This window comes from Chrysemys picta, chromosome 2, assembly GCF_011386835.1.
Source record: "Chrysemys picta bellii isolate R12L10 chromosome 2, ASM1138683v2, whole genome shotgun sequence".
Lineage (NCBI taxonomy): Eukaryota > Metazoa > Chordata > Testudines > Emydidae > Chrysemys > Chrysemys picta.
In genome coordinates, this window is record NC_088792.1 from 164,047,001 (window position 1) to 164,074,294 (window position 27,294).

Here is a 27,294-nt window from a genome sequence, read left to right on the forward strand (position 1 = left end):
CTTTGAATGAACAATGTTAGACTAAGGGCCATAGTTCACAAAATAAAATAATCCAAGTTCTGCAGCTCTGACAATGGCATAGCTCTCTCCTAATTCAGGAGGGAAATAACAGATTTGCCCTTAGGCTTAGAGCTTGGATCCCTGCTTTTGGCTTCAGTCAAAGACGTAGCTACCAGGCTTCCCAAGCATCTATTTAAAACTAGCATGACAAAGCACTGGAGAATATAGTGAAAGGAACGAGTCTTTTCAATGTCTGTGTTTCTTTGTTTCATGGCTTGAAAGGGGAACAGAGATGATGGAGCTTGTGGGGATTAGTCCTTGATCCCCCAGCTAGGAAAGGTAAAGCCGGGAAACCACCGTTTTCAAATTGGTGTCCAGCTCTTGGCTCATTCACAGACTTCTCTCGCTTCATTCCGGGCTGCCAGTTTTTTCCACTTTCAGTCCCCGCCCTGTCTCCAGGATCAAGTCTCACAACTGAAACAGCTCAAAACCTTCTCCGCGTTTATTGTACCACCTGCTCAAAGGGCCAACACACAATGCAGGGAGACTGAACTCGGCATTTGCCGATCCTAGAATATCTCTGTGAGAGAGCCTTGGACCCATGACTTTGCTATAGCTGAACCGCTATGTCCAACTTCCAAGCCACAGGTCAGAACAGTCACCATATTCTCTAGGACATATTCAAACTTTAACAACCTGTCAACCCCTTTCACTAAAATGTCAAGTCTCGCAAACCCCCTCCTAAAAATGAGTATTTCCAGGGATTTTCTCCTTTACCTGAGTATAAATTATAAAAGCAGTGATCTTGGAAATATAAAATTTGTTTTTATGACATGCTTATTGCACACTATTATTAAATTATTATTTATCATTACAGTATTTTTATTACATTATGAAAACGGCAACACTCTTCCAAGATCTCACTTTCGTAGCTTGTACCACTTTGAATAAGCCTGTTAGAAGACAAGACTCCTATGTTTCATCAAGGAGTATCAAATGTGAAGCAGCATGAAGATATTTAAGAAGCCAAAGAATTCCTCCTACACAAGCATTCAGGTCTTGAGCAGTCCAGGCAAACAATGGACGTTACAACAAAACTTAAACTTGTTCTTCATAATAATTTTAAAAACAATACTAGCTGCCTGTTTAATTTTAAAAACAGCAAAAAATATCCACCCCCCTTTCCATTTCTTATAAGAAGTCCCTAGTGACAGCTCTGTCCGCCATAGGGAATTTTTTTCCCCGAGAACCTCCTATAACATTTTGTGAAACTCCAGGGGTTTGGGAACCACTGCTCTAGGAGAAAGGGAATGCACAGTGGCAAGAATCTCACACAGAGGACCCGCCCCTTGTGAAAAAGGGCCAGTTACCAAATGAGAATAAACTCAGATGTAGTTAGCACTACTGTAACAATGGAACTGTAGCAGGGCAGCCTCACCTTGAGTGGGCCCCTCTGGCAGGCCATGGCACCACCAGTATGCCTGCCTCAGTTTCCCCTTCATTCACTCATATAAAGGAACACAGTCTGTGTCCATTTGAAACCCCACCCTTGGACATAATTTATTCAGGTACACAAGAAATAATCTGCAGAACCCTCATGATAAAACCAGTCTTCCCCAAACCCTAAAGGACAACAGACTCGCAACAGTTATCCCTACTCCTGGCAGGGACATCATTTCCAGCTCACCCTCCCAAGAATCTGTCTCCAGCCTGATGCTACTCTTGGACCCTGTTCCAGGGCCTCACTCTCTAGGCCATCCACGAGAGCATTCCCAGATCCACTTCTTTCCCATCGCTCCTCTTCTCCCATGGCCCCAGGTCAGGTCCCCTGAACGCGGGCTCCCTGCACTGATTCACCCCACAGGCCTCCTCACCTAAGAGTCCTACTCCTGCTCAGGGAACCTCCCTCCAGGACCAACCCCTTCTCCTTGGGCTCCGTTTCCCACAGCCCTCCACTCAGGCCTGCTGCAAGGGGCCTTCCCACAGCGTTCTACGCACCCAGGCATCGCTGGCTGTGACTCCAACCCCTACTCCACCCTCCAGCATCAACTCTCTTGTTTTGGGCTCAGCTTCCCTTAGCTAGGCTGGCTCTTCGCCATGTCCCCAGGAGCCTCTGCATGAGCTCTCCTATGACTCAGTGGGTTTCCCCAGCCGGGGCCAGTCCTCACCAACAACAGTCTTCACCTTTTGTTCTCCCCAGCAGCTCTCTAGTCCAGCTCTCCTGTGCTGCTCCTGCCTCTCTCCTCTCCTGGTCAGGCAGCCCCCCGCCCTTCTCTGTCTCCAGCCGCTCTCCCCTGCTGCTTTCCTGTCTCTGATTCTCTCCTCCTCAGGCAGCTCTCCCCTGACATTATCTGTCTCCTTTTCATACAGTCCAGGTGCCTTCTCTTACACCCATTTGGGGCTGGAAGGCAGCTGATGAGTCATACGTACATGGACCCTGCTCCCTGTTAAATGGGCAAATCACCCTATGCCTGGAACCAACAGACCTGTCCTACCTGTGGACTAGAGATAGAGAAGCTTAGGCCTTATGGACTAATGAACTGGGACCTAGAATTCTGAGAGCGCCTGTCTCCCTTACCCAAAGCAGTGTCATAAGAACATAAGAACGGCCATACTGGGTCAGACCAAGGGTCCACCCAGCCCAGCATCCTGTCTGCCGATAGTGGCCAATGTCAGGTGCCCCAGAAGGAGTGAACCTAACAGGTAATGATCAAGTGATCTCTCTCCTGCCATCCATCTCCACCCTCTGACAAACAGAGACTAGGGACACCATTCCTTACCCATCTTGGCTAATAGCCATTAATGGACTTAACCTCCATGAATTTATCCAGTTCTCTTTTAAACCCTGTTATAGTCCTAGCCTTCCCAACCTCCTCAGGCAAGGTTGACTGTGCACTGTGTGAAGAACTTCCTTTTATTTGTTGTAAACCTGCTGCCAATTAATTTCATTTGGTGGCCCCTAGTTCTTATATTATGGGAACAAGTAAATAACTTTTCCTTATTCACTTTCTCCACACCACTCATGATTTTATATACCTCTATCATATCCCCCCTTAGTCTTCTCTTTTCCAAGCTGAAAAGTCCTAGCCTCTTTAATCTCTCCTGATATGGGACCCGTTCCAAACCCCTAATCATTTTAGTTGCCCTTCTCTGAACCTTTTCTAGTCCCAGTATATCTTTTTTGAGATGAGGAGACTACATCTGTACGCAGTATTCAAGATGTGGACATACCATGGATTTATATAAGGGTAATAAGATATTCTCCGTCTTATTCTCTATCCCTTTTTTTAATGATTCCTAACATCCTGTTTGCTTTTTTGAATGCTGCTGCACACTGCATGGACATCTTCAGAGAACTATCCACGATGACTCCAAGATCTCTTTCTTGATTAGCTGTAGCTAAATTAGCCCCCATCATATTGTATGTATAGTTGGGATTATTTTTTCCAATGTGCATTATTTTACATTTATCCACATTAAATTTAATTTGCCATTTTGTTGCCCAATTACTAAGTTTTGTGAGATCTTTTTGAAGTTCTTCACAGTCTGCTTTGGTCTTAACTATCTTGAGCAGTTTAGTATCGTCTGCAAACTTTTCCACCTCACTGTTTACACCTTTCTCCAGATCATTTATGAATAAGTTGAATAGGATTGGTCCTTGGGGAACACCACTAGTTACCCCTCTCCATTCTGAAAATTTACCATTTATTCCTACCCTTTGTTCCCTGTCTTTTAACCAGTTCTCAATCCATGAAAGGACCTTCCCTCTTATCCCATGACAACTTATTTTACGCAAGAGCCTTTGGTGAGGGACCTTGTCAAAGGCTTTCTGGAAATTTAAGTACATTAGGTCCACTGGATCCCCCTTGTCCACATGTTTGTTGACCCCTTCAGAAACTCAAATAGATAAGTAAGACATGATTTCCCTTTACAGAAATCATGTTGACTTTTGCCCAACAATTTATGTTGTTCTATGTATCTGACAATTTTATTCTTTACTATTGTTTCGACTAATTTGCCCAGTACTGATGTTAGACTTACCAGTCTGTAATTGCTGGGATCACCTCTAGAGCCCTTTTTAAATATTGGCGTTACATTAGCTATCTTCCAGTCGTTGGGTACAGAAGCCGATTTAAAGGACAGGTTACAAACCATAGTTAATAGTTCCGCAATTTCACATTTGAGTTCTTTCAGAACTCTTGGGTGAATGCCATCTGGTCCTGGTGACTTGTTACTGTTAAGTTTATCAATTAATTCCGAAACCTCCTCTAATGACACTTCAATCTGTGACAATTCCTCAGATTTGTTACCTATAAAGGACGGCTCAGGTTTGGGAATCTCCCTAACATCCTCAGCCGTGAAGACTGAAGCAAAGAATTCATTTAGTTTCTCCGCAATGACTTTATCATCTTTAAGTGCTCCTTTTGTATCTCCATCGTCCAGGGCCCCCACCAGTTGTTTAGCAGGCTTCCTGCTTCTGATGTACTTTAAAAAAAAAAATTATTACCTTTTGCGGTTTTGGCTAGCTGTTCTTCAAACTCCTTTTTGGCTTTTCTTATTACATTTTTACACTTAATTTGGCAGTGTTTATGCTCCTTTCTATTTACCCCACTAGGATTTGACTTCCACTTTTTAAAAGATGCCTTTTTATCTCTCACTGCTTCTTTTACATGGTTGTTAAGCCAGGGTGGCTCTTTTTTAGTTCATTTACTGTGTATTTTTAATTTGGGATATACATTTAAGTTGAGCCTCTATTATGGTGTCTTTGAAAAGTGTCAATGCGGCTTGCAGGGATTTCACTCTAGTCACTGTACCTTTTAATTTCTGTTTAACTAATCACCTAATTTTTGCATAGTTTCCCTTTCTGAAATTAAATGCCACAGTGTTGGGCTGTTGAGGTGTTCTTCCCACCACAGGAATGTTAAATGTTGTTATATTATGGTCACTATTTCCAAGCGGTCCTGTTACAGTTACTTCTTGGACCAGATCCTGTGCTCCACTCAGGACTAAATCAAGAATTGCCTCTCCCCTTGTGTGTTCCTGTACCAGCTGCTCCAAGAAGCAGTCATTTAAAGTATCGAGAAATTTGTCTCTGCATTTCATCCTCAGGTGACATGTACCCAGTCAATACGGGGATAATTGAAATCCCCCACTATTATTGAGTTCTTTATTTTGATAGCCTCTCTAATCTCCCTTAGCATTTCATAGTCACTATCACTGTCCTGCTCAGGTGGTCGATAATAGATCCCTCATGTCACAGAGAAACGTGGTGTCAAATGCAGCATCCATTATCAAAAAAGGACACTGGAGCATCTTCTGAGGCTGTGTCCATAGCAGCTTTATTTACAAGCTGATATTGTTCAGGTTAAAATAGAAAGGGCTGCTATAGACAGTCTGGGTAGTTTTCCATGGGCTGAGAAACTATAAAACCCAGAGTGATGAGGAAGGGGGCCTTGGTCACTGCCTTTAACTGGGTTCTCTCCCCGCCCCGTAAGTTGTGAGTCTCATGGGTGTAAAGCCTGTTGACTCTCAGGTCAATATTCTTGGGTTTAATAATGTTCCCAGTCCTAGGTTAGTCTTTGTCTGCTCATCTGATGCCATCCATGCTTGCTCCCACCACCAGGAGAGAGACAGAAACTTCCTCTGACAACTGGACTTGGGTTCCAACCCAGCCTTCCAACCTGACCTCTGAACTCTTCCTGCACCTACCTACTGTTAAAATAGAAGTTTATTTTCCCCTCTATGTTTTATTAAGTCATTTTCCCACAGACATACCAGTAGTTTTGTAAGTCAGCTGAGAATGGTTGGTTGCCACCCAAGTAATATTTTCATCATCATTTAAGAAAAGAATTCTAGAAGGAAAGCTGGTTTTGTAACACGCAATCCCACCCCATCCTCCCTCATGTGTAAGTAGAGAGAAAGAGAGAGGCAGAAAGGGAGAAAGAGACTGACTCTGTTTTTTTTGTTTTTTCCAAGAATGCCCAAGTAACGTAGGGACACAAGTCCAACTGAAAGTCAATACAACTTATTATTATTATTTATATTATTGTAGTGTCTAGGAGTCCCAGTCATGGCCCAAGACCCCATAGTGCTAGGCACTGTACAAAGACAGAACAAAAAGGCAGTGCCTAAGCATAAGCTTCATGCTAATACGTCACTTAAGTACTTTTGAAAACCCCATCCACAAAGTTTACATCACGTGTGTGATTATTAAGGAGTCCAACCATGAGAAAGAACCCTGGACCGCTTAGCAATAACCATGAGATGCATCTAATCATCACAGCCAGGACACCACCCAGGCACTAGTTCATTTGGGCATTTTATCATTTAACAACACAGGGGTGTATATACAAGAGTATGATAGGACCATGCCCTTAGCCATGTCCACCGAAGGCACAATTGCAGGCTGCAGACACGCAGACCTTGCAGTAGTCTGACTTCGGTTTCAGGGACTTTCTTGCCTCCAGTTATGGAGGTAGCAGCCCCACCGCTCAGAACTGCAGTGGACTAACCTCAAAAATGACAACCCCGATGAGGGGTGCCGCATGCATGACGACTTTGTACCATGTGATGAACTAACAAGAGGATTCCGCTCAGACAGGAATGGAGGGGGATGCACACAGGGACCTTGCTTTAGAAACGCTGTAGAAGTAGAGTGTGGTAACACAGGATGGCAACATCTCTGCATTTCTTTGCTCTATTGCAGCTAAAGAAGAAATTGTAGTCACCCAACACCAATTCCTTTACGCCAAGCAGTTTATAGCTAGTTGGAAATTTCAGTTAAAAGCACTGCTCAGGTACAAGATATGCACATTATTAGAAGTATTTAGGCTTTAAAACAGAGCATTTTCTTTAATTTCTGTGTAATTATTCCACATGTGACTTAAAGCATATATTAAAGCTTTCACCAGGAACTAAAAAAAATATTTATAGTACAAAAATGATGTACTGATAACTTATCTGCTGATTCAGAATATGAGCTTCAAAACAAGAAGCCTATATCCTTTATGCTTCTTTCACAGATACCAACACTATCAGCTCCTTTGTTTAACTGTCTGTAGCATTCCTTACAAGGCATATGGTACTCTTTGCAATATATGTTTTGATATCATTTCTTATGCTCCCTCAGGCAATTCTTGCCTTAATAGCATCTTTCCTCCCCTTCAATAAGCGTGGTTGCCGACTAGGGCTGCCATACTTCTTAACTGTACCTAATAGTACAAACGGGACCAGGAAGAACAAACGAATGGATTTCTCCCCATCCCAACCTCTGCCCCAAAGCGTACAAAAAGATTCCATAGTCTCGGTCAGTCTTAAACAGGGCCCATTCCCTATTTACAGGTGATGGGAAAATCCTGATGAAAACTAAATTTGTCAAGTCAAGTCATGATTGACTTCAAATTTCAGAGCCTGTGACCTTCTCAAATTGTGACCTGGTTCCAGCCTGTGACCTTCTCAAATTACTTTCGGCTAAAATGTTAAGCACACATTTAAAAGAAAAGGTCAACAACCAGTCAGTATGCCAAAGACACCAGGTTTGTTTTACAAATAATTAAAATAACAAAAGGCTGCCTAATAATTGGGTTGTGTAAATTCAGTGCTTTGTAGGACGAAGGCTTAATGGCTGCTTAAGGAATGGAGCATATTTTCATAAGCATCAGATAATGGCAAATATTATCCTCCATGTTATTTAAAGGTCAGCTGGAAAATGATGTTGATCATGTACAGTTGGAAAGGCCTGTGTCATCAGAAATGTACAACTGAAACAAGCGTTGCTTCCTTGAAACTTTTGGAAGACCAAGCATTTACGTTCATAGTTAAAAGTTTACAAGAGGTAGGATACACTCTAGAGTCACATAAATATACCATTTTCTCTGCAAGAAGGCCAAGGTACCCTTTTTGATAACATATGTTTTTACAGAGAAACATAACTGGGCTCCAGTAACATCATACTCAAGTAACTGCATTTTTAATATTCATTAAAGTCACTATGCCTTGGCTTCAACAACACTACCATCAAGCTGAAATGAGCGGTAATGATGTTATCATGCTGCCTTCAAGAGACGGTCTAAATATCTCAACTCTGTTGGCTACACATGAATACAAAGGACTAGATAATATCTGGGCAGGAACAAGCAAAGCATATTCCTCCTTGGAAGGCCTGGGAGAGGACAATCATAACAGACTGAAACAGATTTTGTTGTGCTGGAACAACACTCTGAGCTTGGAAAAGCCAAAGGATACATAAGGGAAGCAAAATTGTCACATGGCGATCACCTAATGGACAGATGGGGGATATGATGTATTACATAGCCACAGAGCATATAGACTCGCTGGGTGCATAGGCGAAGGGCAGGCACAGAGCTGTCAGAGCAAACTCAGGCTGGTTTCTTATTAGCAGGAGAAAACAAGAAGTCAAATGGGCTCCAAAAGCAAAAAGGGTGAGCGTCTGGATGCTGAGCAATGTGCAGGGAAGGGTTGGATGGAATTAGAAAGTAGGTTGGAGGCACCAAGGGATGAAGTGAGAGACCCCAGGAAGGAGCTTTGAACAAGACCCAGATCTGAAGAGCGGATTGTTTCACAGTAAGAAATATTTTTAGTGTGATGTCCATGGCTTTTGCTGCTCAGCTCCCATGAATATTAAATCTCCCACACTGAACTGTTCGTGCCAAGTGATCTAAACTAGGAAGAGAGAGATATCAATGAGGACAATACAAAATGGACCTAAGTGAAAGGATCTTGAGATGGGCAAAGAGAGCAGCTGTCACAGCCAAGTATGCAGAGAATTGCCAAGAAATTGAAGTTGATACATTCAAAGGCCGTAAGGAAGAGTGGAATCAGGGTTACAGGACACACTAGAATGGAAATTGCTCACTGACGTGTATTTCTTCCTTCCTCATTTTCCTTTGACTAGTTACTCTCCCCCATGAATCGCTCTCTAGCTGCCTCTCTAACACAGTGCTTCCCTCTGCTGTCACTGGTTCTCTCCCTGATGTTTTCTACCATGGGGTAAGAAGGTTGTGCACAAATATCATCTGAATGTATGGAACCTGAAATGACTTCAATCCAGACTTCCAGTGGAACAGTTACAGAACTTTAACCATCACAATTAAAGAGCAGTTTTTACTACCCCAAATTCAAAGGGAACTAGACTGAAAGTGCAATCATCCACATAGTCATTAGCCTTTCAGTCATTTCCACTGCAGTTCACCAGCCAACAGACTAAATGTTCCCTTCGTTTGACTCTTGATCTCACTCGTGTCCCTGTTATCTCATTAGTTGTCCCCCGGAATCATTTGGTTTCCAGGTCCTGTGGATCCTCCCCTTAGGCTGGGGGGAGGTCCTTTGGCAGTGGGCGGGTCCTGGATTCCAATAGGAACAAACTAAATGTCTTTCAGACAGTTTGGTCTGGCTCTGAATGGACTGAATGCATACTAGATTTGTGTCGTGAGGCTACCTTTTTTTCTGTCTTTTCTACAACAAAGACAAGTAAAAACTAAAAATTCAATTACTGCTGCTGATGCATTTCATATTTTCTCTATCATTTATGGAAAATTGTTTTCAGTAACTTAGCATTTCAGCTATCCCAACTGGTACCTCTGGATATGTGATTATCTGATGCTGTCACAGGTGGTACATGCCTTTGCATAGGGTCACAGATTCACAAAGCAGCACAGAATAGGGCTCTGAAACATACTCACGTTTTCTGATCGGAGCTTCTTGGCCGGGCAGCCTCCATCTATGGGATGTAGCATGTAGTAAAGTCTCACTTTGCTCGCATGTTTCCGACTCTGTGAAGGAAGAGCGAAAACTGGTGAGGCAACAATCAAAACATTCTTACTGGACAGCAGAGAGAACCAAAACTTGAGATTTATCAGTCCCCTTGATAAATATCAATCCTGGGATGCGAGAGGGGGAAACCCTTAGTGAGTAACTCCTACATTCAGAGAACATTTCACAGAGCTTTCACCATGACTGTGGAACAGAGTTTAATCCTGGAGATATTGTAAAGCCATCAGATATGGAGATAAATGGTACAACTTCATCTTGAATGCTGCATTCAGTCCTGGTTGCCCAGCTCCATGAAGATCGAGCAGAAATGGAAAAGGTTCAGAGAATGGCAACACAAATTATTAGAGGCAAAGAAAGATTTCCATCCCAGGAAAGATTTAATAACAAAGGATTAGACATTTATATGAACTGGAACTTCCACAATTGCTGCACTTAAGATAGGATAAAAATGTATAAGGGATATAAAACCTAATGCTCCAGGAAATAAGTAAATCAATAACTGCATAGGGTTAGGGCAAAACTTCCCCTATGGGCAAAATTATCAGATAATTGTGCATTATAGAGCTTTTATGCCTTCCTCTGAAGCATTTGGTGGTGTCCACTGCCAGAAACAGCATACTGGACTAGATGGACCTTGGTCTGAGCTAGCATAGAAATCCTGATTCTCCTTCTCTCCTTTTTTTAGTGGTGGTCTCAGATAAACCTTGCCCAATACTCTGAAAATCTGGGAGGTTGATTGTTCCTGGAACTAAGCTCCACTGGCAGGAAAAAGGCCCAAGTTAGTTCCATAGTTGTTAAAAAACAACCCTCCCACCCCCCCACCCCAAACAAACATTCTGCTCCCAAGTGCTAATGCTCTGTTTTGTTTGATAACAGCCATCAGCCTCTCAGGAAGTGGGAATAAAAGATTTGTGGACTTAAAGAAGAGAGACCCCAGTCGCCCACAGGCCCAAGTTCCATGTGGGGCACTAGTTGCTCCACAATGAAATACACTTCCAAGGAATGAACTCTTCCCAGGTTAGCAACTTGGGGGCTGTTTTCCCTCCCCCAAGAATATTTAGGACAGTTGCTTTGCTTGCTCAGTAACTTTCCCAAAGAGTCTAGCCAGCAATCAATCAATCAATATGTGCATAAACACATCAGCAACCGCCGCCGAATAGCCCAACGTGCCGCCCCTTCCCCTTGGCCGCCCCAAGCACCTGCTTGCTGCGCTGGTGCCTGGAGCCGGCCCTGGCACTACCTGTGCTTCATACTCTGAGATAGGAAATAGAATGAGAAATCAGGACGAGTGTTGAAGGGTGAAGGACCTGCTTGGTCCTCAGGTCAGTCAAATGCAAGTGAACAATACAGTACACGTGCCAGTGGCACCAGGAAACCGGCATGCTGACCAGCTAAGAGACAGACCGGAGGTGACAGGGTGCCTAAATACTATGATAATGGGCCCATGACAAAGGTCAGATGATTAGAGAGAGAGAGAGAGAGAGAGAATAACGATTAGTCACTGTGACAGGTTTCAGAGTAGCAGCCGTGTTAGTCTGTATCAGCAAAAAGAACGAGGAGTACTTGGTGGCACCTTTGTTAGAGACTAACAAATTTATTTGAGCATAAGGTTTTGTGGGCTAAAACCCACTTCATCAGATGCATGTAGTGGAAAATACAGTAGGAAGATATATATACACAAAGAACATGAAAAAATGGGTGTTGTCATACCAACTATAACGAGAGTAATCCATTAAGGTGAGCTATTATCAGCAGGAGAAAAAAACTTTTGTAGTGATAATCAGGATGGCCCATTTCCAACAGTTGACAAGAAGGTGTGAGTAACAATAGGGGAAAAATTAGCATGGCAAAATAGTTTTTACTTTGTGTAATGACCCATCCACTCCCATTCTTTATTCAAGCCTAATTTAATGGTGTCCAATTTGCAAATTAATTCCAGTTCTGCAGTTTCTTGTTGGAGTCTGTTTTTGAAGTTTTTTTGCAACTTTTAGGTCTGTAATCAAGTGACCAGGGAGATTGAAGTGTTCTCCGACTGGTTTTTGAATGTTATAATTCTTGACGTCTGATTTGTGTCCATTTATTCTTTTGCATAGAGACTGCCTGGTTTGGCCAATGTACATGGCAGAGGGGCATTGCTGGCACATGATGGCGTATATCGTATTGGTAGATGTGCAGGTGAACAAGCCCCTGGTGGTGTGACTGATGTGATTAGGTCCTATGGTGTCCCTTGAATAGATATGTGGACAGAGTTGGCAATGGGCTTTGTTGCAAGGATAGGTTCCTGGGTTAGTGTTTTTGTTGTGTGGTGTGTGGTTGCTGGTGAGTATTTGCTTCAGGTTGTGGGGCTGTCTGTAAGCGACAGTATCTCTGTCAACTGTCTTAGGATAGCTCAGGAACAGAGAGAGTAGCATCAACATTGTGTCATATATACAAAATAAATAAATAACATCCTCTGATGGCAAGTACTTAGCACTATAAATATTCCAGTTTTTAATGGCTGAAAATAAACAAAACTGAGAGCAGTTAAACTCCAGACCTGGTTATTTCAGTTTCAGTTACAAGAAAAATGCCATTGAGGCAAAAAGAAAACTGGAAATAACAATTACTTGAAATTGCATTGAGGGTCAGTTTCATGCTATTTCTTGCATTAATAATTTTGCATTTTAAGCAAAGTCATTACTGTGATTCAAACCGCATTTGTTTCATGCTTCTAGGAGTGGCCAGTACCAACCTCCCTCTTGGTTAATTAAGCCCCTTGCCCCTTAGTGCTCCCAATTCTGCTAGAGACAAGACTCCTTCCCACATTTATTTTTATGTCGGACAGAACCCCGAGGCCTTCAAAGAGAAAGACTCTACAGCAGGGGTGCAGAAGAGTCGTCTAATTTGTGACAGAGAACACACTTTGTGTAATGCTTTAATAAATCTGTGCTCTGGACAGCTGAAAAGGGAAAATGAAATGTACTCCTCATATTAGTAAAAACCCTGTGATTTTTAATATATAAAGAAGGATTAAAGCTTCCACAGCAAGAGCCCTAAATTGCTGCAGACAAGTTTTTAGGGCATCGCTTAATCAGAATCAGAGTCCTTGTCTTCCTGTAGATCTAAGGGGAGAAATCTGCAGCTAACAGACATGCAGACACAATCCAGACATGCACAGCAGCTATTATTATGCAAACAAGTTTGCTCTGAATCTCCATTTTTGAGTGCCCTGCAGAACAACTGCACCACTAGATTATAATTTCAGATCACAGATTTTAATGGTAATTTAATTTTTTAAAATTGCAAGAGTGGTGGAACAGTTTTTCCATGGCGAACGTGGAGCTAAATTTGTATGCGTAAATGTGACTGTGCATTTTAAGCAGGATCATGCAATGAATTAAAACAAACAAATAAAAAGATGGAACAAATCAGTGCAGATAAATAGGGTCACGTATCTTTCCCCACCTCCTCTTCTTATAAGGCTTCAGAAAATGGATTTTCCCTGACAGGCCTCAAATCTGTCTAAAACCAGTGTGGTTAGAGCTAAATAGAGGAAAATCCAAATGCCTGTACTATCAAAGATTAAAAGTCAAGACACGTGATTAAGCAATTTAAAAATGATAGAGTTAATCCATTTGAATTTTAAAGGATTGAGCTGAGCAAGTCAGTCCCATATGTCACTGGTCCCCCCCGAGTTTCTTCCTTGAACTTGTAGCAATAGCATATGAACTTTTCTTTGTGTTTCACTCACTAGAGATCTGCACAACTGGAAACCTGGGGGCTGCTCCAGCGCTCAGTAAAGTCAGTGCAAAGGCTCTCAATGATTTCAGTGGGCTTTGGATTGGGCCCAAACTGGGCAGGAAGTATTGAGAGTGACACTGGTACTTCGCATTTGGACGCAGTACATAGCACTGAATGAGCCTTGTTCTCAGCTGCACTGTGGGGCACAGGTGCTTTGCACTACACTGGCAGTGTAAAAGAGGACTGCCAGTGAGCGTCAGTGTAACGCACAGCCACTGTCAGACCCCTTTGCACTGAGAGTGGTACAAACAAAAGAAAATCAGGACCAGTGTTGTTATGATGCTCTGAAGCTGTTAAGTAATTAATAGATGAACCCTCACATCCCCCCCTGTCAGGAGGAGAATATCCCCATTTCACAGGGATGCACCTAGCAGTTAATGGCCTGAAGTCACCGGGTACAGAGAGGACTCTGCTTCTCATGGGGTCTGACCCCAAGGGCCTTGGCCAGCGTCACACTGCACAGATGTGATGCAGCCAGGTAGTTCCTGTGGTTAAAACCTGGGACTGCACACTCGGAATTCTGAGTTCTGTCACAGCTGTACCAAACACTCCCTGGGTGATCCTGGGAACGCCTCAGCTCCCCCGCTCTAAACGGGGATATTGATTCTCACCAGCCTCACTTGGGAGTGGCGAGGTTTGATCCCGTGTTAGGAACACAGACCCTGCCAGCCTGGTTCAGACCCCAAATCCAGCTACACCTCTACCCCGATATAACACTGTCCTCAGGAGCCAAAAAATCTTACCGCATTATAGGTGAAACCACGTTATATCGAACTTGCTTTGGTCCGCCGGAGTGCGCAGCCCCGCCTCCCCCAGAGCACTGCTTTACCGCATTATATCCGAATTCGTGTTATATCAGGTCACGTGATATCGGGGTAGAGGTGTAATTCAGCACCCTCTCTCTGACGATGCCCAGCACCAGAGGCTTGAGAGGAAGCTGTAAGAACCTCGCAGTAGTAGATGTGGGAAAATCTGCCCACATGGAGGTTTCAGCCTAACCCCTAATACAGACAGTTATATCCATTGTAAAATTTCTTTAGAACACTTTGTCATCATCACATGGAAAGAGCTGTGAATGCAAAGCATTCTTACTAGGACAATGTGGCTTTTCTATTTTGGTCTGTTTAGTTCTACGCTTTGTGCAGTCTAGCTGTATGTAGCTATACTCTGCTGTCTGGCTGAGTTTATATGCAGTACAGAAAGATTATTTTTAAAGATTAAAAGACAAGATTTTAGTAAATCATTTTAAGTGTTCTTTTCTGGATGAGACAAAGTGCTGTGCAATAAGTGATCTCAAAACATCATTAAAAGGCAACCAAAGCTCCATCTCTATGTAAAACACCTTTATTATATCTTTAGATTTATACGTGCTAAAAAAGGGAGATTATATGCTCTAGGCATAACTTCAAAATCTAGCTCAATAAAGATCCCTCACATAAATGAACTGCAGCTAATATTATCCAGCAGAGCTTTGCTGCTAGCCTAGAACTCAGGACCTACCCCAAACCTTTGCAGGTATTTAGTAAGCCTCTCATTTACTGTAAGGGGTAGGAGATAGCGGGGCAGATTTGTCAACCCACTTTATCTGTGGTACTTCCTGCATTTACATGTGTATTTATCACCTTAAGAACCTGTCAAGAGCAAAGTGATTATTTACAACATCCTGCTTGCAAACAGTCCTGCTGGCCCCTCCAAGTTGCAGACTTGAAATCTGCAGCTTGGAGGTGTTGGAAAGGGTAAGTGTTAAGAGAGGTGGTGATTTGACACTGGCTGACAGCTTCTCTGCTGCACTGTGCTCTGCAAAGAACATAAAATGCCTCTGAGCAGAACAAATTTCTTCAGGAGAAAAGTGTTTTGAATCGAACTTGGGGGCCCAGTTGAACAGTTTCTATCCCTTCACCACGTTTCAGAGAACAAAGGGGCATGAAGACATTCAGCTACTACAGCAGTGAGTACCGTGGATGCTAATAAATACATACAAAGTGCCCCATTTCCTCCTCGTTACATGCTTTGAGTCAGTTCTGTGTACAAAGATGCTGTGGGAGATCACTCCAAACTAAATACGAACCATGGTAGGTTGATATAACTCTGCCTCTTCTGACAGTTTGCAACCAAGTTCTTGTAGATGTCAGGGGAAAAGACCCTAAACCAGAACCATTTACCTGAATTTGGAGGTATTTGGATAAAATGGGACCTAGGCCTGGACCCCTGATTCATTTATTCACTCTAAAAAATAAAAACAGGCACATCTATCAGACTACCAGCTCTGGAACAAGAATCCTCATCCAGAAGAAATCTACTGATCCATCTCCTATAGCCCCAAAAGTTGTCCTCAGGGTGCGCGGTGTTTCTTTGTGTCTGAGTACTTCCTTAGTGGTTTAATCAAGTGCTATGCACTAGACATTTTTATTTCTAGTCTCTGCATTAAAGGAACCATCTTCAAATGGGAAAAAACTCCGCTTAATGCAATGCAGTTTAAAGACAACTTTCTCCAATGAAATGAGCTAGGAAAGGGGCTGTTTTCCTTCTGCAACTGCAGAGATCTGCTAGGTCAGAGTTCGGGTACTATGGCAATAAGAGCCATAGAACCAAATAGATTAGATTAGATCAAATAAATACCTGTCCAGATAGATAATTATCTACCTACTTTGAATTTCTTTAATACAGCAAAGGTGATACAGAAGCAAAACAGCAGCAATTATTTAATGTAGGACAAACAGGAGCCAAACTTGCAGCATAAAGCCAGACTCACCCTCTTGAGGCTGGCGTTATAAATCACAGTTCTGCAACAGGCTTTTATTTTGAGAGAGTGCAGCACCATAGGTGAGATTATACAATTACATTCTCTGCTGGATAATAGCATCAAGCAGGTCCCAGGAAATTAAAGACAATGGTAGTTTCAGGCAGAGTAGCTCTGCTTGTTCAGATAGGAAACATTTTGTCTCTGACGCTGGGAGGGACCTGCGACAGGAGCTATTTTGCTTTTTATTGACGAAAGTTCTACCGATCGATCGGTCTTGGAGTTTTATCCTGCCGCCCATCACCATAGTATCTGGGCACCTTCGGTGCAAAATCAATAGCAACAGCCACGTCCCTACTGGATTTCATGGAGTCTCTGGCATGTCAGACCTCTGTTTGGGGTAATGGTTAGTTTTGTTTATACTGGGTGGAGGGGTGATGGGAGTGATGTTCTGTACATTTTTAAAAAAAATACTCAAACCCTTATTTCCATGGTCTAATTGGCTGCAGCACACAACAAGCTTTCTTCTAGCCAATCAGCATGCCACAAGCCAGGAACAGGAATGCGATCCATTGCTACTTTACTCCGCCAATTTAAGCTGACGTGACAGTGTGAAATATCTCCCAATCCTGCAAGGGATTTCTTGAACACCCGAATGGGGCACAGCCACATCAGTGCCAAATACCCAGGTAAAATAATGTTCTTACTCCTACTCGAGACTCCCCTGTTCCTACATCCAAGGATCACATCACCCCTTTTGGCAACAGCATCAAAGATATTAAGTTAGTTTGACCAGATCTATTTTCCATAAACCCATGTTGACTGGCATAAATTATATTACCCTCCTTCAATTCTTTACTAAATCGAGTCCCATATCAGCCATTCCATTACGTTATCTGGGATCTGTGTCACACTGGTATGCTTATAATTCCTGGGTTGTCCAGTTTCGCCGTATTAAATATTGGCACAACATTTCCAAGTTCCAAGACCTCTGGAACTTCCCCGGTGTTTCAAGACTTTTATTGAACATCAACATTAATAATCCACATGGCACCTGAGTCAGCTCCTTTAAAATTGTTGGATGCAAGTTATCCAGACCTGATTATTTAAAAATGTCTGACTTGAGAAGATGCTGTGTAATATCATACTGAGTTACTGTTGGAATGGAAAGTATTTCATCAGCATCATATGACGAATACATCATCTGGCTTTTTCCCAAATGCAGAACAGAAATATGTGTTGAACACTCCTGCCTTTTCAGCATTGTTATTGACAATTCTACCATTCCCATCCAGGAACGGTTTGTTTTGGTTCCTTTTATTCCTAATACACTTAAAGAATTCATAGATTTAGACATTCATGGATTCCAAAGACAGAAGGGACCATTGTGACCATCTAGTCCAGGGGTCGGCAACCTTTCAGAAGTGCTGTGCCGAGTCTTTATTTATTCACTCTAATTTATGGTTTCACGTGCCAATCATACATTTTAATGTTTTTAGGAGGTCTCTTTCTAGGTCTTTAATATATAACTAAACTATTGTTGTATGTAAAGTAAATAAGGTTTTTAAAATGTTTAAGAAGCTTCATTTAAAATTAAATTAAAATGCAGAGCCCCCCGGATGGGTGGCCAGGACCCGGGCAGTGTGAGTGCCACTGAAAATCAGCTCGCGTGCCGCCTTCGGCACGCATGCCATAGGTTGCCTACCCCAATCTAGTCTGTACAAAACAGGACATAGAACTTCCCTAAAATAATTCCTAGAGCATATATCTTTTAGAAAAACATTTCATTTTAATTTAAACTGTATCAGTGATGGAGAATCCACCACGATCCTTGGTAAATGGAAATTGCTTCTTATTGTCCTTAACAATATGAGCTATAGATTTCTCCTGGTGTCTTTTGGCATCAGTTCCTAGCTTCTAGTTTATATTCACGGCTATCAACTTCTTTCCCCCCACATTTTACTTGTATATCTATAAATGTTATAGCTGCTTTTATTTCCTTGCTAAGCCAGGTTGCTATTTTAACCACCATAGCCTTCTTTCTCAATTGTAGCTTTTTGAGCAGCTAGGGAAATGTTCTTCACTTTTTCAGTTTCAATTCCTTCTCCCAGCTCATTTTGCTTATAATTGTTTTCAGCATTGTGAAATTGGTCCTTTCAAAGCACCAAGTATATATTTATTGGTTTGGACTTAACCATTCTGTTTGCACATAACAAATGTAAAGTCATAAACACTTGCACGTACACAATCACTAATTTTTAGTTCTACAATCAATCCCTCCTTATCTGTCAAGACAGGGTCCAAGACAGACTTCCCTGTGGTGGATGCAACACTTTTGGAGTTAGGAAATGATCATCTATACTTTTTAGAAATGTCAAGGACGTTTTAATTCTGGCAGCATGAGACCTTCAGCATGTCACTCAGAATGAAGTCCCCCAGGACATAGCAGCTTCCCCCCCACCCCCCCCACACACACACATACCATATATAATGGAGATATCCCATCTCCTAGAACTGCAAGGGACCTTGAAAGGTCATCGAGTCCAGCCCCCTGCCTTCACTAGCAGGACCAAGTATATAAGGATCACACTGCAGAAGGACTTGCATCTTGTTTAAAGCACCGACATACTTCCTACCCTTGCAGAGTTATGCTGTGGCTCTAGCTAAGAACTGTCATCTGGTGGACTCCACATGCAATCCAGGAATAACGGAGTTCTGCTCCCAACTGTGTCAACTTGGGCAAGTCACCTAACCACTTTGTGCTTCAGTTTCCCTATAGGTACAATGTGGATAATAATTTGTACCAGTGTGTGAGGATTCACGGATTGATGTCTTTATAGTACTCTGACTACTGTACATCAATTCTAGTATCAGCGTTCTTGTTGTCAGACCCCACTATGCCCTTTTGACATCCCTCTGCCTGGCGAGTAGCTATGTATGCAAGAAGAGACACTTCTCTCTGGATACACACACAATTTCTTCTCATGCCAATGAGAGTTACACACAAGGTCAGGCAAGACCAGATCTCCTAACCTTTGCAGGAGTGGTCTGGTTACGTGGTTCTGGCTGGGAAAGTTTTGCAATCCCTACCAGCTTTTCCTTTCTTTCTTCACTTCACTAGTGTAAATCAGGATTAGGGCCAATGAAGACAATGAAATTAAACCAGTGTGTCCAGTGGTGGGAGAGGGGAATGAAGCTTTCGGGAATCCATGCTGTTCTTGTTTCTCTATAGGATTTCTTCCATATTTAGAATATCCACACTATGGCCTGGTCTATACTACGAGTTTAGGTCGAATTTAGCAGCGTTAAATCAAATTAAGCCTAGACACGTCTACACGACAAAGCCCTTTTTTTCTACTTAAAGGGCCCTTTAAACCGCTTTCTTTACTCCACCTCCGACGAGGGGATTAGCGCTAAAATTGGCCTTTGCGGGTCGGATTTGAGGTAGTGTGGACGGAATTCGACTTTATTGGCCTCTGGGAGCTATCCCACAGTGCTTCATTGTGACCGCTCTGGACAGAACTCTCAACTCAGATGCACTGACGAGGTAGACAGGAAAAGCCCTGCGAACGTTTGAATTTCATTTCCTGTTTGCCCAGCGTGGAGAGCACAAGTGACCACGCAGACCTCATCAGCACGGGTAACCATGATGGAGTCCCAGGATCGCAAAAGAGCTTCAGCATGGACAGAACGGGAGATACGGGATCTGCTCGCCATATGGGGAGACGAATCAGTGCTAGCTGAACTCCATAGCAGTAAACGAAATGGCAAATGTCAGAAAAAGTCTCAAAGGCCATGAAGGACAGAGGCCATAACAGGGACGCACAGCAGTGGCGCGTGAAAATTAAGGAGCTAAGGCAAGCCTACCACAAAGCCAGAGAGGCAAACGGAAGGTCCGGGGCAGAGCCGCAAACGTACCGCTTCTACGCGGAGCTGCATGCCATGCTAGGGGGTGCAGCCACCACTACCCCAACCGTGTGCTTTGACTCTATCAATGGAGAATCACGCAACAGGGAAGCAGGTTCGGGATACGAGGAAGATGATGATCAAGACAATGAACATAGCTCACAGCAAGGAAGCAGAGAAACCGGTTTCCCCAACAGCCAGGATATGTTTATCACCCTGGACCTGGAACCAGTAACCCCCGAACTCACCCAAGGCATGCTCCCAGACCCTGAGGGCACACAAGGGACCTCTGGTGAGTGTACCTTTGTAAATATTACACAGTTTAAAAGCAAGCGTGTTTAATGATTTATTTGCCCTGGCAATCGCGGCCGGTACAGCTACTGGAAAAGTCTGTTAACATGTCTGGGGATGGAGCGGAAATCCTCCAGGGACATCTCCAGAAAGCTCTCCTTGATGTACCCCCAAAGCCTTTGCAAAAGGTTTCTGGGGAGGGCTGCCTTATCCTGTCCGCCATGGTAGGACACTTCACCACGCCAGACCAGTTACACGTAATCTGGAATCATTGCATAACAAAGCATGGCAGCGTATAGTCCCGGTGTTTGCTGGCATGCAGACAATATCCATTCCTTATCTCTCTTTATTATCCTCAGGAGAGTGATATCATTCACGGTCACCTGGTTGAAATGGGGTGATTTTATTAAGGGGACATTTAGAGGTGCCCGTTCCTGCTCTGCTGAACAGAAATGTTCCCCGCTTTTAGCCACACGGTGGGGCAGAGGGGTGAAGTGATCATCCCAGAGAATTGGGTGTGGGGGAGAAGTGGGGTTAGTTGCAAAGACTTTGTACTGGCCGCGATTGCCAGGGCAAATTAATCATTAAACACGCTTGCTTTTAAACCATGTGTAATATTTACAAAGGTACACTCACCAGAGGTCCCTTGTTCCTGGCTCCAGGTCCAGGGTGATAAACATATCCTGGCTGTTGGGGAAATCGGTTTCTCCGCTTCCTTGCTGCTGTGAGCTATCTACATTATCTTCATCCTCATCTTCCTCATACCCCAAACCCGCTTTCCTGTGTGTTTCTCCAGTGAAGGAATCATAGCACACGGTTGGGGTAGTGGTGGCTGCACCCCCTAGCATGGCATGCAGCTCTGCGTAGAAGCGTCATGTTTGCGGCTCTGCCACGGACCTTCCGTTTGCCTCTCTGGCTTTGTGGTAGGCTTGCCTTAGCTCCTTAATTTTCACGCGGCACTGCTGTGCGTCCCTGTTATGGCCTCTTCCTTCATGGCCTTGGAGACCTTTTCTAATATTTGCCATTTCGTTTACTGCTATGGAGTTCAGCTAGCACTGATTTATCTCCCCATATGGCGAGCAGATCCCGTACCTCCCGTTCGGTCCATGATGGAGCTCTTTTGCTATCCTGGGACTCCATCACGGTTACCTGTGCAGATGAGCTCTGCGTGGTCACCTGTGCTCTCCACGCTGGGCAAACAGGAAATGAAATTCAAACGTTCGCGGGGCTTTTCCTGTCTACCTGGTCAGTGCATCTGAGTTGAGAGTGCTATCCAGAGTGGTCACAATGAAGCACTGTGGGATAGCTCCCGGAGGCCAATAACGTTGAATTCCCTCCACACTATCCCAATTCCGACCCGCTAAGGCCAATTTTAGCCCTAATCCCCTCGTCGGAGGTGGAGTAAAGAAACCGGTTTAAAGGGCCCTTTAAGTCGAAAGAAAAGGCTTCGTCGTGTGAACGTGTCCAGGCTTAATTTGATTTAACGCTGCTAAAGTCGACCTAAACTCGTAGTGTAGACCAGGCCTTAGAGGTTTTCAAGGTCAGGCTTGACAAAGGCCTGGCTAGGATGATTTAGTTGGGGATTGGTCCTGCTTTGAGGAGGGGGTTGGACTAGATGACCTCCTGAGGTCCCTTCCAACCCTATTCTATGATTCTGTATATATATATATATATATATATATATATATATATATATATATATATATATATACACACACACACACATACACACACTATTTTGCTGTGTTGGTTATATTTTAGTACAATGTCTCTAAGGTGCCACAAGTCCTCCTGTTCTTCTTTTAACCAAATTGTTGTAAAAGTATGTCAGTGTGACAGTTTCAGTAGGGGCCCAGTGCACAAAGTGTGGGTAGATTTTGTCAGAATGCATGGAGACAGCTAATCCTTCATCTCACGAATACCTGAAATCTAAATCAAAAGTGAAAGTTGCAAGCTTAGAAACCTTAGTGAAAAGCAACAATGAAGACTTTGAAAGAAACGAATGTCCCCTCACGCCTCACTGGATCTGTCCTGACTAACTGATTTATTATCTTAATTATGCTCACTATTATTTCAAGAGCAATATACATGTATTGCTGGTAACAATGCCGGCATCCCTACGGACTTTCAATCACTGTTAATGTCAGCGGAACATGAACTTCAGGGTCTCACCCTTGGTGTATTTCTCTGGTTTTCTGAAAGAAGCCTCTATAGCTTAAACTATTTTCATCCAGAAACGTGATGTTGTTTGAAAGGAGCCCTGGAATGAAGTCAAATTATATCAGGCTCTATCTATTCTGCTGTTGCTGCTACTTCTCCTCAACAATAGATTTTGGCACTAGGAGTGCATTAGAAATGATGTTTGGCCATTAATGTTGACAACAACGTGCTAATAAGTAGTCTTGTAAAGAACCAGTTTAATCTAAATTGGTTTTATAGAGAGCAACGTGATCTAGTGGTTAATGCTATCCTGGTGACTCTACTTACTGTATGCAGAAAATGGGGAAAAGGTAGGTAGTAACCATCTCATCATAAAATATCTGTCAATGTGTTTCTTTAGTACAACATACAAGGCTATATTTACCTAGACCAATTTTCACTTCTGCTGTTAAACTGTACTTTAGAAATTGGCTGTTTTGTTGTGGTATCTGAGCACGATACACACATATGTGTACACAAAGGCTAATGCAGGACCACGCACACATTCTCATGCACATCAGTTTATTTTTCTTTACTGCTCCTTGTAACATTAACACAAAAATATTCAAAATATTCAGAAGTGTTGAATATTGCCTCCCACGCTCAGTCCTGGCTGCAGGGGTCTGCACCTGTGGGACATAGGGGTAGTAAGGTCAATGCATGAGGTATGGTTCTGCCACTGAAAAGGACTTCTAGTCAGTACAGCACAACTACTCAGGGGCCTTCAGCCTCTTGAGATGATGAGGAGGTCGGTGAATATACAGTATCTGGATCTGTATGACACAGATATTTCAGATTATTCTGCAGTCAATATTTCCTGCTCAACTGTGCTCATTCTGCTCCACAGCTTGATCAGTAATTTGTCCCTCATGTTGCACAATCTTTCAAGATGACTGTTTTACTGCCATAAATTTTTCAAATCTCTGCTGTGTTGCCATATATTCGCTCCTTAGGAATGGAAGCTAAAGACCCACTTGGAGCCGTTAGCAATAAGCATGCCTAGCGCAGTAACCGTAGCAAAAACTTAATCCGTCAGTGAAAAACTGCTTTTGAGATAGAGACGCTCGACGATATGTCAAAGGAAAATTAGCCCACGGAGATAATCAGAAGCACAGGGCATTTAATGGATGCCTTCCCTGCTATGGATTGGAAGTCAAGGAACAGGCAGTAGGAGGGAGAAAAATGATTTTGCAGGTATACATTCTAGTCTGTAGCATCACATATAGGAGCTCTCTTCAGATGCTCAAAGCCTATCCTAGCACCTTCGGTCCTAGCATTTATTGAATGGCATGTGTGCTCTTCCTCCACATTAATATTTCAGATACAGGATTGCTTTTCTGGGCAAACACACTGTGGTCTTTTACTGTACTGATAGTAAACAATGCCTATTATTCCTTCAGACGAGACATTTGGCACAAAATTCCCTACACCTGGACAGCCTGAGCGGCAGCAGATTAACATCAGGAGCATTCAATCTATTCATGGAAAAAGAATATTGATGAGGCTGTCAATACCATTCATGAGAATCACTTGTCTATGACAAGGCAAGAGATTCCAAAGAGCCCTCAGTTCCTAGAGACCAAGCCAAAGGACATGGTGCTTTCTTTCTTTCCCTTAGTTTTCTCAACATCAGAATTTTAATCAGCTTGTCTCTGCTATTCCCCACATTTCGGTCTCCATAGCAAACATTTGGTTATTCATTGCCTTGTTTATGAGGGGAGCCAATAACACCACATTCCAACTGCACCTTCCTGGGCTTCTCTTAAAAACCCAACATATTTCTTTATTTTATATCAAAAAATAGAATATTGTTCAAGCACCTGAAGCCATAAAGTTTACACTGAAGAAAAGTGTTATAGCTGCTTCAAGAGCAAATGCGGTAATGAATATGCAGCTCAAGGCGAAATCTGAAGGCGACTGCATATTCAGTAATTTTACTGTGGGATTTTCAAGGAGAAACTTGCAAATAAATGTGAATGTCTTTCAAACGGCTGCAAGTGCTTCTGTATGGAGCTGAAAACTCACCAGGACTTCCCGAGAAAGCCGATATTTAATTTACAGTGTAAATCCCCCAAAGGAACTGCTGCAGCTCTCTGCATGGAGACAGCTAGAAGGAAGAGCTGCATTACAGATGCGAGCTGTGAGAGCTAGCAGCTATCTAAGAGCAAATGGGCTCATTACTCAGAGGGAAGGTGAGACATAGAACCAGAGAGAGAGCGCCTGCTCTAAATATGGATTTAAATGACATTGGAGGAGAAAACTCCAAGAGATTCATTCAGGTAAACCAACGTTCATCTGCATTTATCCCAAACTCTTTGGTCTGGAAATCACATGAGGAGAGTTTCTCTGAGATTTCCAGTTCCTCTGCTTTCAAGATGGGTCTGACTCAGGAGCGCACAAGGAGACTTCACCCAGGATTATTATTACTATTTGTCTTGCTGTAGCGCTCAGAGTCCTGTGATGGCATGTGCTGTACAGACATACAACAGGGATGCTGCTTGTCAAGCTTGTCATGTAAGTAGCACAGCTGAGCAGCAGAAGCACACAAAAGAAAAATAAAAAACAAGCTTTTCTGACCCTTGCATCAGCTTTGAGTCACTTCTTGCTTCCTCCAAGCCCCAATAGCCAGGTTCAGCTGAACAATGCATAAATCTAGGTACTTACGTGGCCGTCATCCCCACCGTATCTCTCCATACGTGGGCCCTGACTACTCTGCATGCAGAAGTTTCACCCGAACCCCGGTGCCACATTTGTTCAGGGAGCTCAGCTACAAGACAACCATCTCCAACCGCTATCCCCACATCCTTCCAGCGTGATTCTCCAGGCTAGGGGTAAAAACCTCTCTTCCTGCCTCCGCTCCCTCCCCTCGGCCTCCCTTCCAGCGTTGTGTGTGTTTTGTATTCACCCCTCACTAGATACGTTGCAATGACCTCTGTGTGCATTAACCACAGAATCAAGTGACCTCATAGCTTAGGGTTACCATTCGTCCAGATTCCCCCGGAAATGTCCGGATTTTTGAGCTAAAAATAGCGTCCGGGGGAAATTTGTAAATGTCTGGACTTCCCTCCCCCCCCTCCCCCCCCCCCCATGCAGAGCGCACGCGGCTAACAGGGCAGCCGGCCTGACGGTGTCACTTACATGGGGCTCCGACAGCCAGAGAGAGCCCCTCCTCCTCTCCCCTGCAGCAGAGATCATTCCCTCCCTCCCTCCCTGCATTCGCAGATCGCCTCCGGCAGTCTGGAGCTCCTCCCCCGCTCCTCCTCCTCCGCTGCCAGCCAGCGTGCCGGGACGAACGGCTCAGGCCGTTCCTGAGCAAGCTCACAGAAACATTAGGCGAAGGCCAACAACAAGGGGGCCAGGGGGTCGGAGAAGGGGCAGGGAGGTTTTGGATGGGGCAGTCAAGAGACGGGGGGGGCTGGGAGTTCGGGGGGGGCTTTCTGGGGAAGGGTGTGGATAAGCTTTGGGCAGTCAGGGTACAGGTAGGGGGTAGGGTCCTGGAGGGCAGTTAGGAGCAGGGGTCCCAGGAGGGGGCAGTCAGGGGACAAGGAGTGAGGGGAGGGGTTGGGAGTTCTGGGGGGGCTGTTAGGGGGCAGGAGTGGGGAGAGGGATCGGAGCAGTCAATGGGACAGGGAGCAGAGGGGTTTAGATGGGTTGGGAGTTCTGGGGGGGGGGCTATCAGGGGGTGGGGAGTGGTTGGATGGGGCGTGGGAGTCCCAGGGGTCTGTCTGGGGGTGGGGTGTGGATAAGGGTTGGAGCAGTCAGGGGACAAGAGGCAGGGAGGCTTAGGTAGGGGGTGGAGTCCTGGGGGGGCAGTTAGGGGCAGGGGTCCCAGGAGGGGGCAGTCAGGGGACAAGGAGCAGGGGGGAGGGTTGGGGGTTCTGAGGGGGGCAGGAAGTGGGAGGGGCAGGGGCGGGGCTAGGACAGGATGGGGGCGGGGCAAGGGCGGGGCTCCTCCCGTCCTCTTTTTTGCTTGCTGAAATATGGTAACCCTATCATAGCTGCAATGGGCTTCGTTTACAGGAGAGTTTCACAAGGATTTCCCTGCAAAGTGGTTTCTGGCACAGACGGAAAAGCAATTGCACCTTTGAAGGGAGAAAGACATTTTAATAGTGAAGCTTTGTTGACAAAAGCCTTGGGAACACGATTTAGCACATTGTTCATGTAGCACAGTTCTTCTGATCTGAATCCCCAGGCTCTCCACAGGGCAGAGCCAGGCCTTGCAAAGGGCACTGTGCTCAGGGTTACCTACTCAGGCCACCTACTTCTGCATTTTTCCCCACCCACAGATTATATATAAAAATCAATCCCACCATTTCAAATTGTGCTTGAAGGACACTGAGTATTCAGTGCAGTCAGAGCTGGATGAAAAGGTCACCTGCCTTTAGAAGTCGCTTGGCTTTACATCCAGCCGAGAAACAAGCCCAGTGAAGAAAGGTGCCCTTAGAACATGCCATTGAAAACCCTCTGCGTGTTAAAAGACTTTCCAAGTCTCTCTGACATTCCATTACCTAAATGCCATGCAGAGTAGGAGCTCTGCACTGGGTGGGCGCTCAGCACTCGCATTTCACATCAGAGTTAGGAACACA

The 27,294-nt window shown here is 44.0% G+C and overlaps 1 protein-coding gene across 17 annotated transcripts in view; it reads right to left on the bottom strand.

Moving 5' to 3' along the window:
* ZMAT4 (zinc finger matrin-type 4) overlaps positions 1-27,294 on the bottom strand; it is a 200,688-nt gene that overhangs the window by 84,216 nt on the left and 89,178 nt on the right. For all 17 annotated transcript variants that reach the window (XR_010598664.1, XR_010598663.1, XM_065584740.1 and 14 more), the window contains exon 3: positions 9,702-9,791. Coding sequence is in view for 15 of the 17 variants with exons in the window: in XM_065584740.1 (XP_065440812.1) it covers positions 9,702-9,791 (90 nt within the window). In the remaining 2 variants the exon portion in view is untranslated. The remainder of the gene's footprint in view (positions 1-9,701; positions 9,792-27,294) is intronic.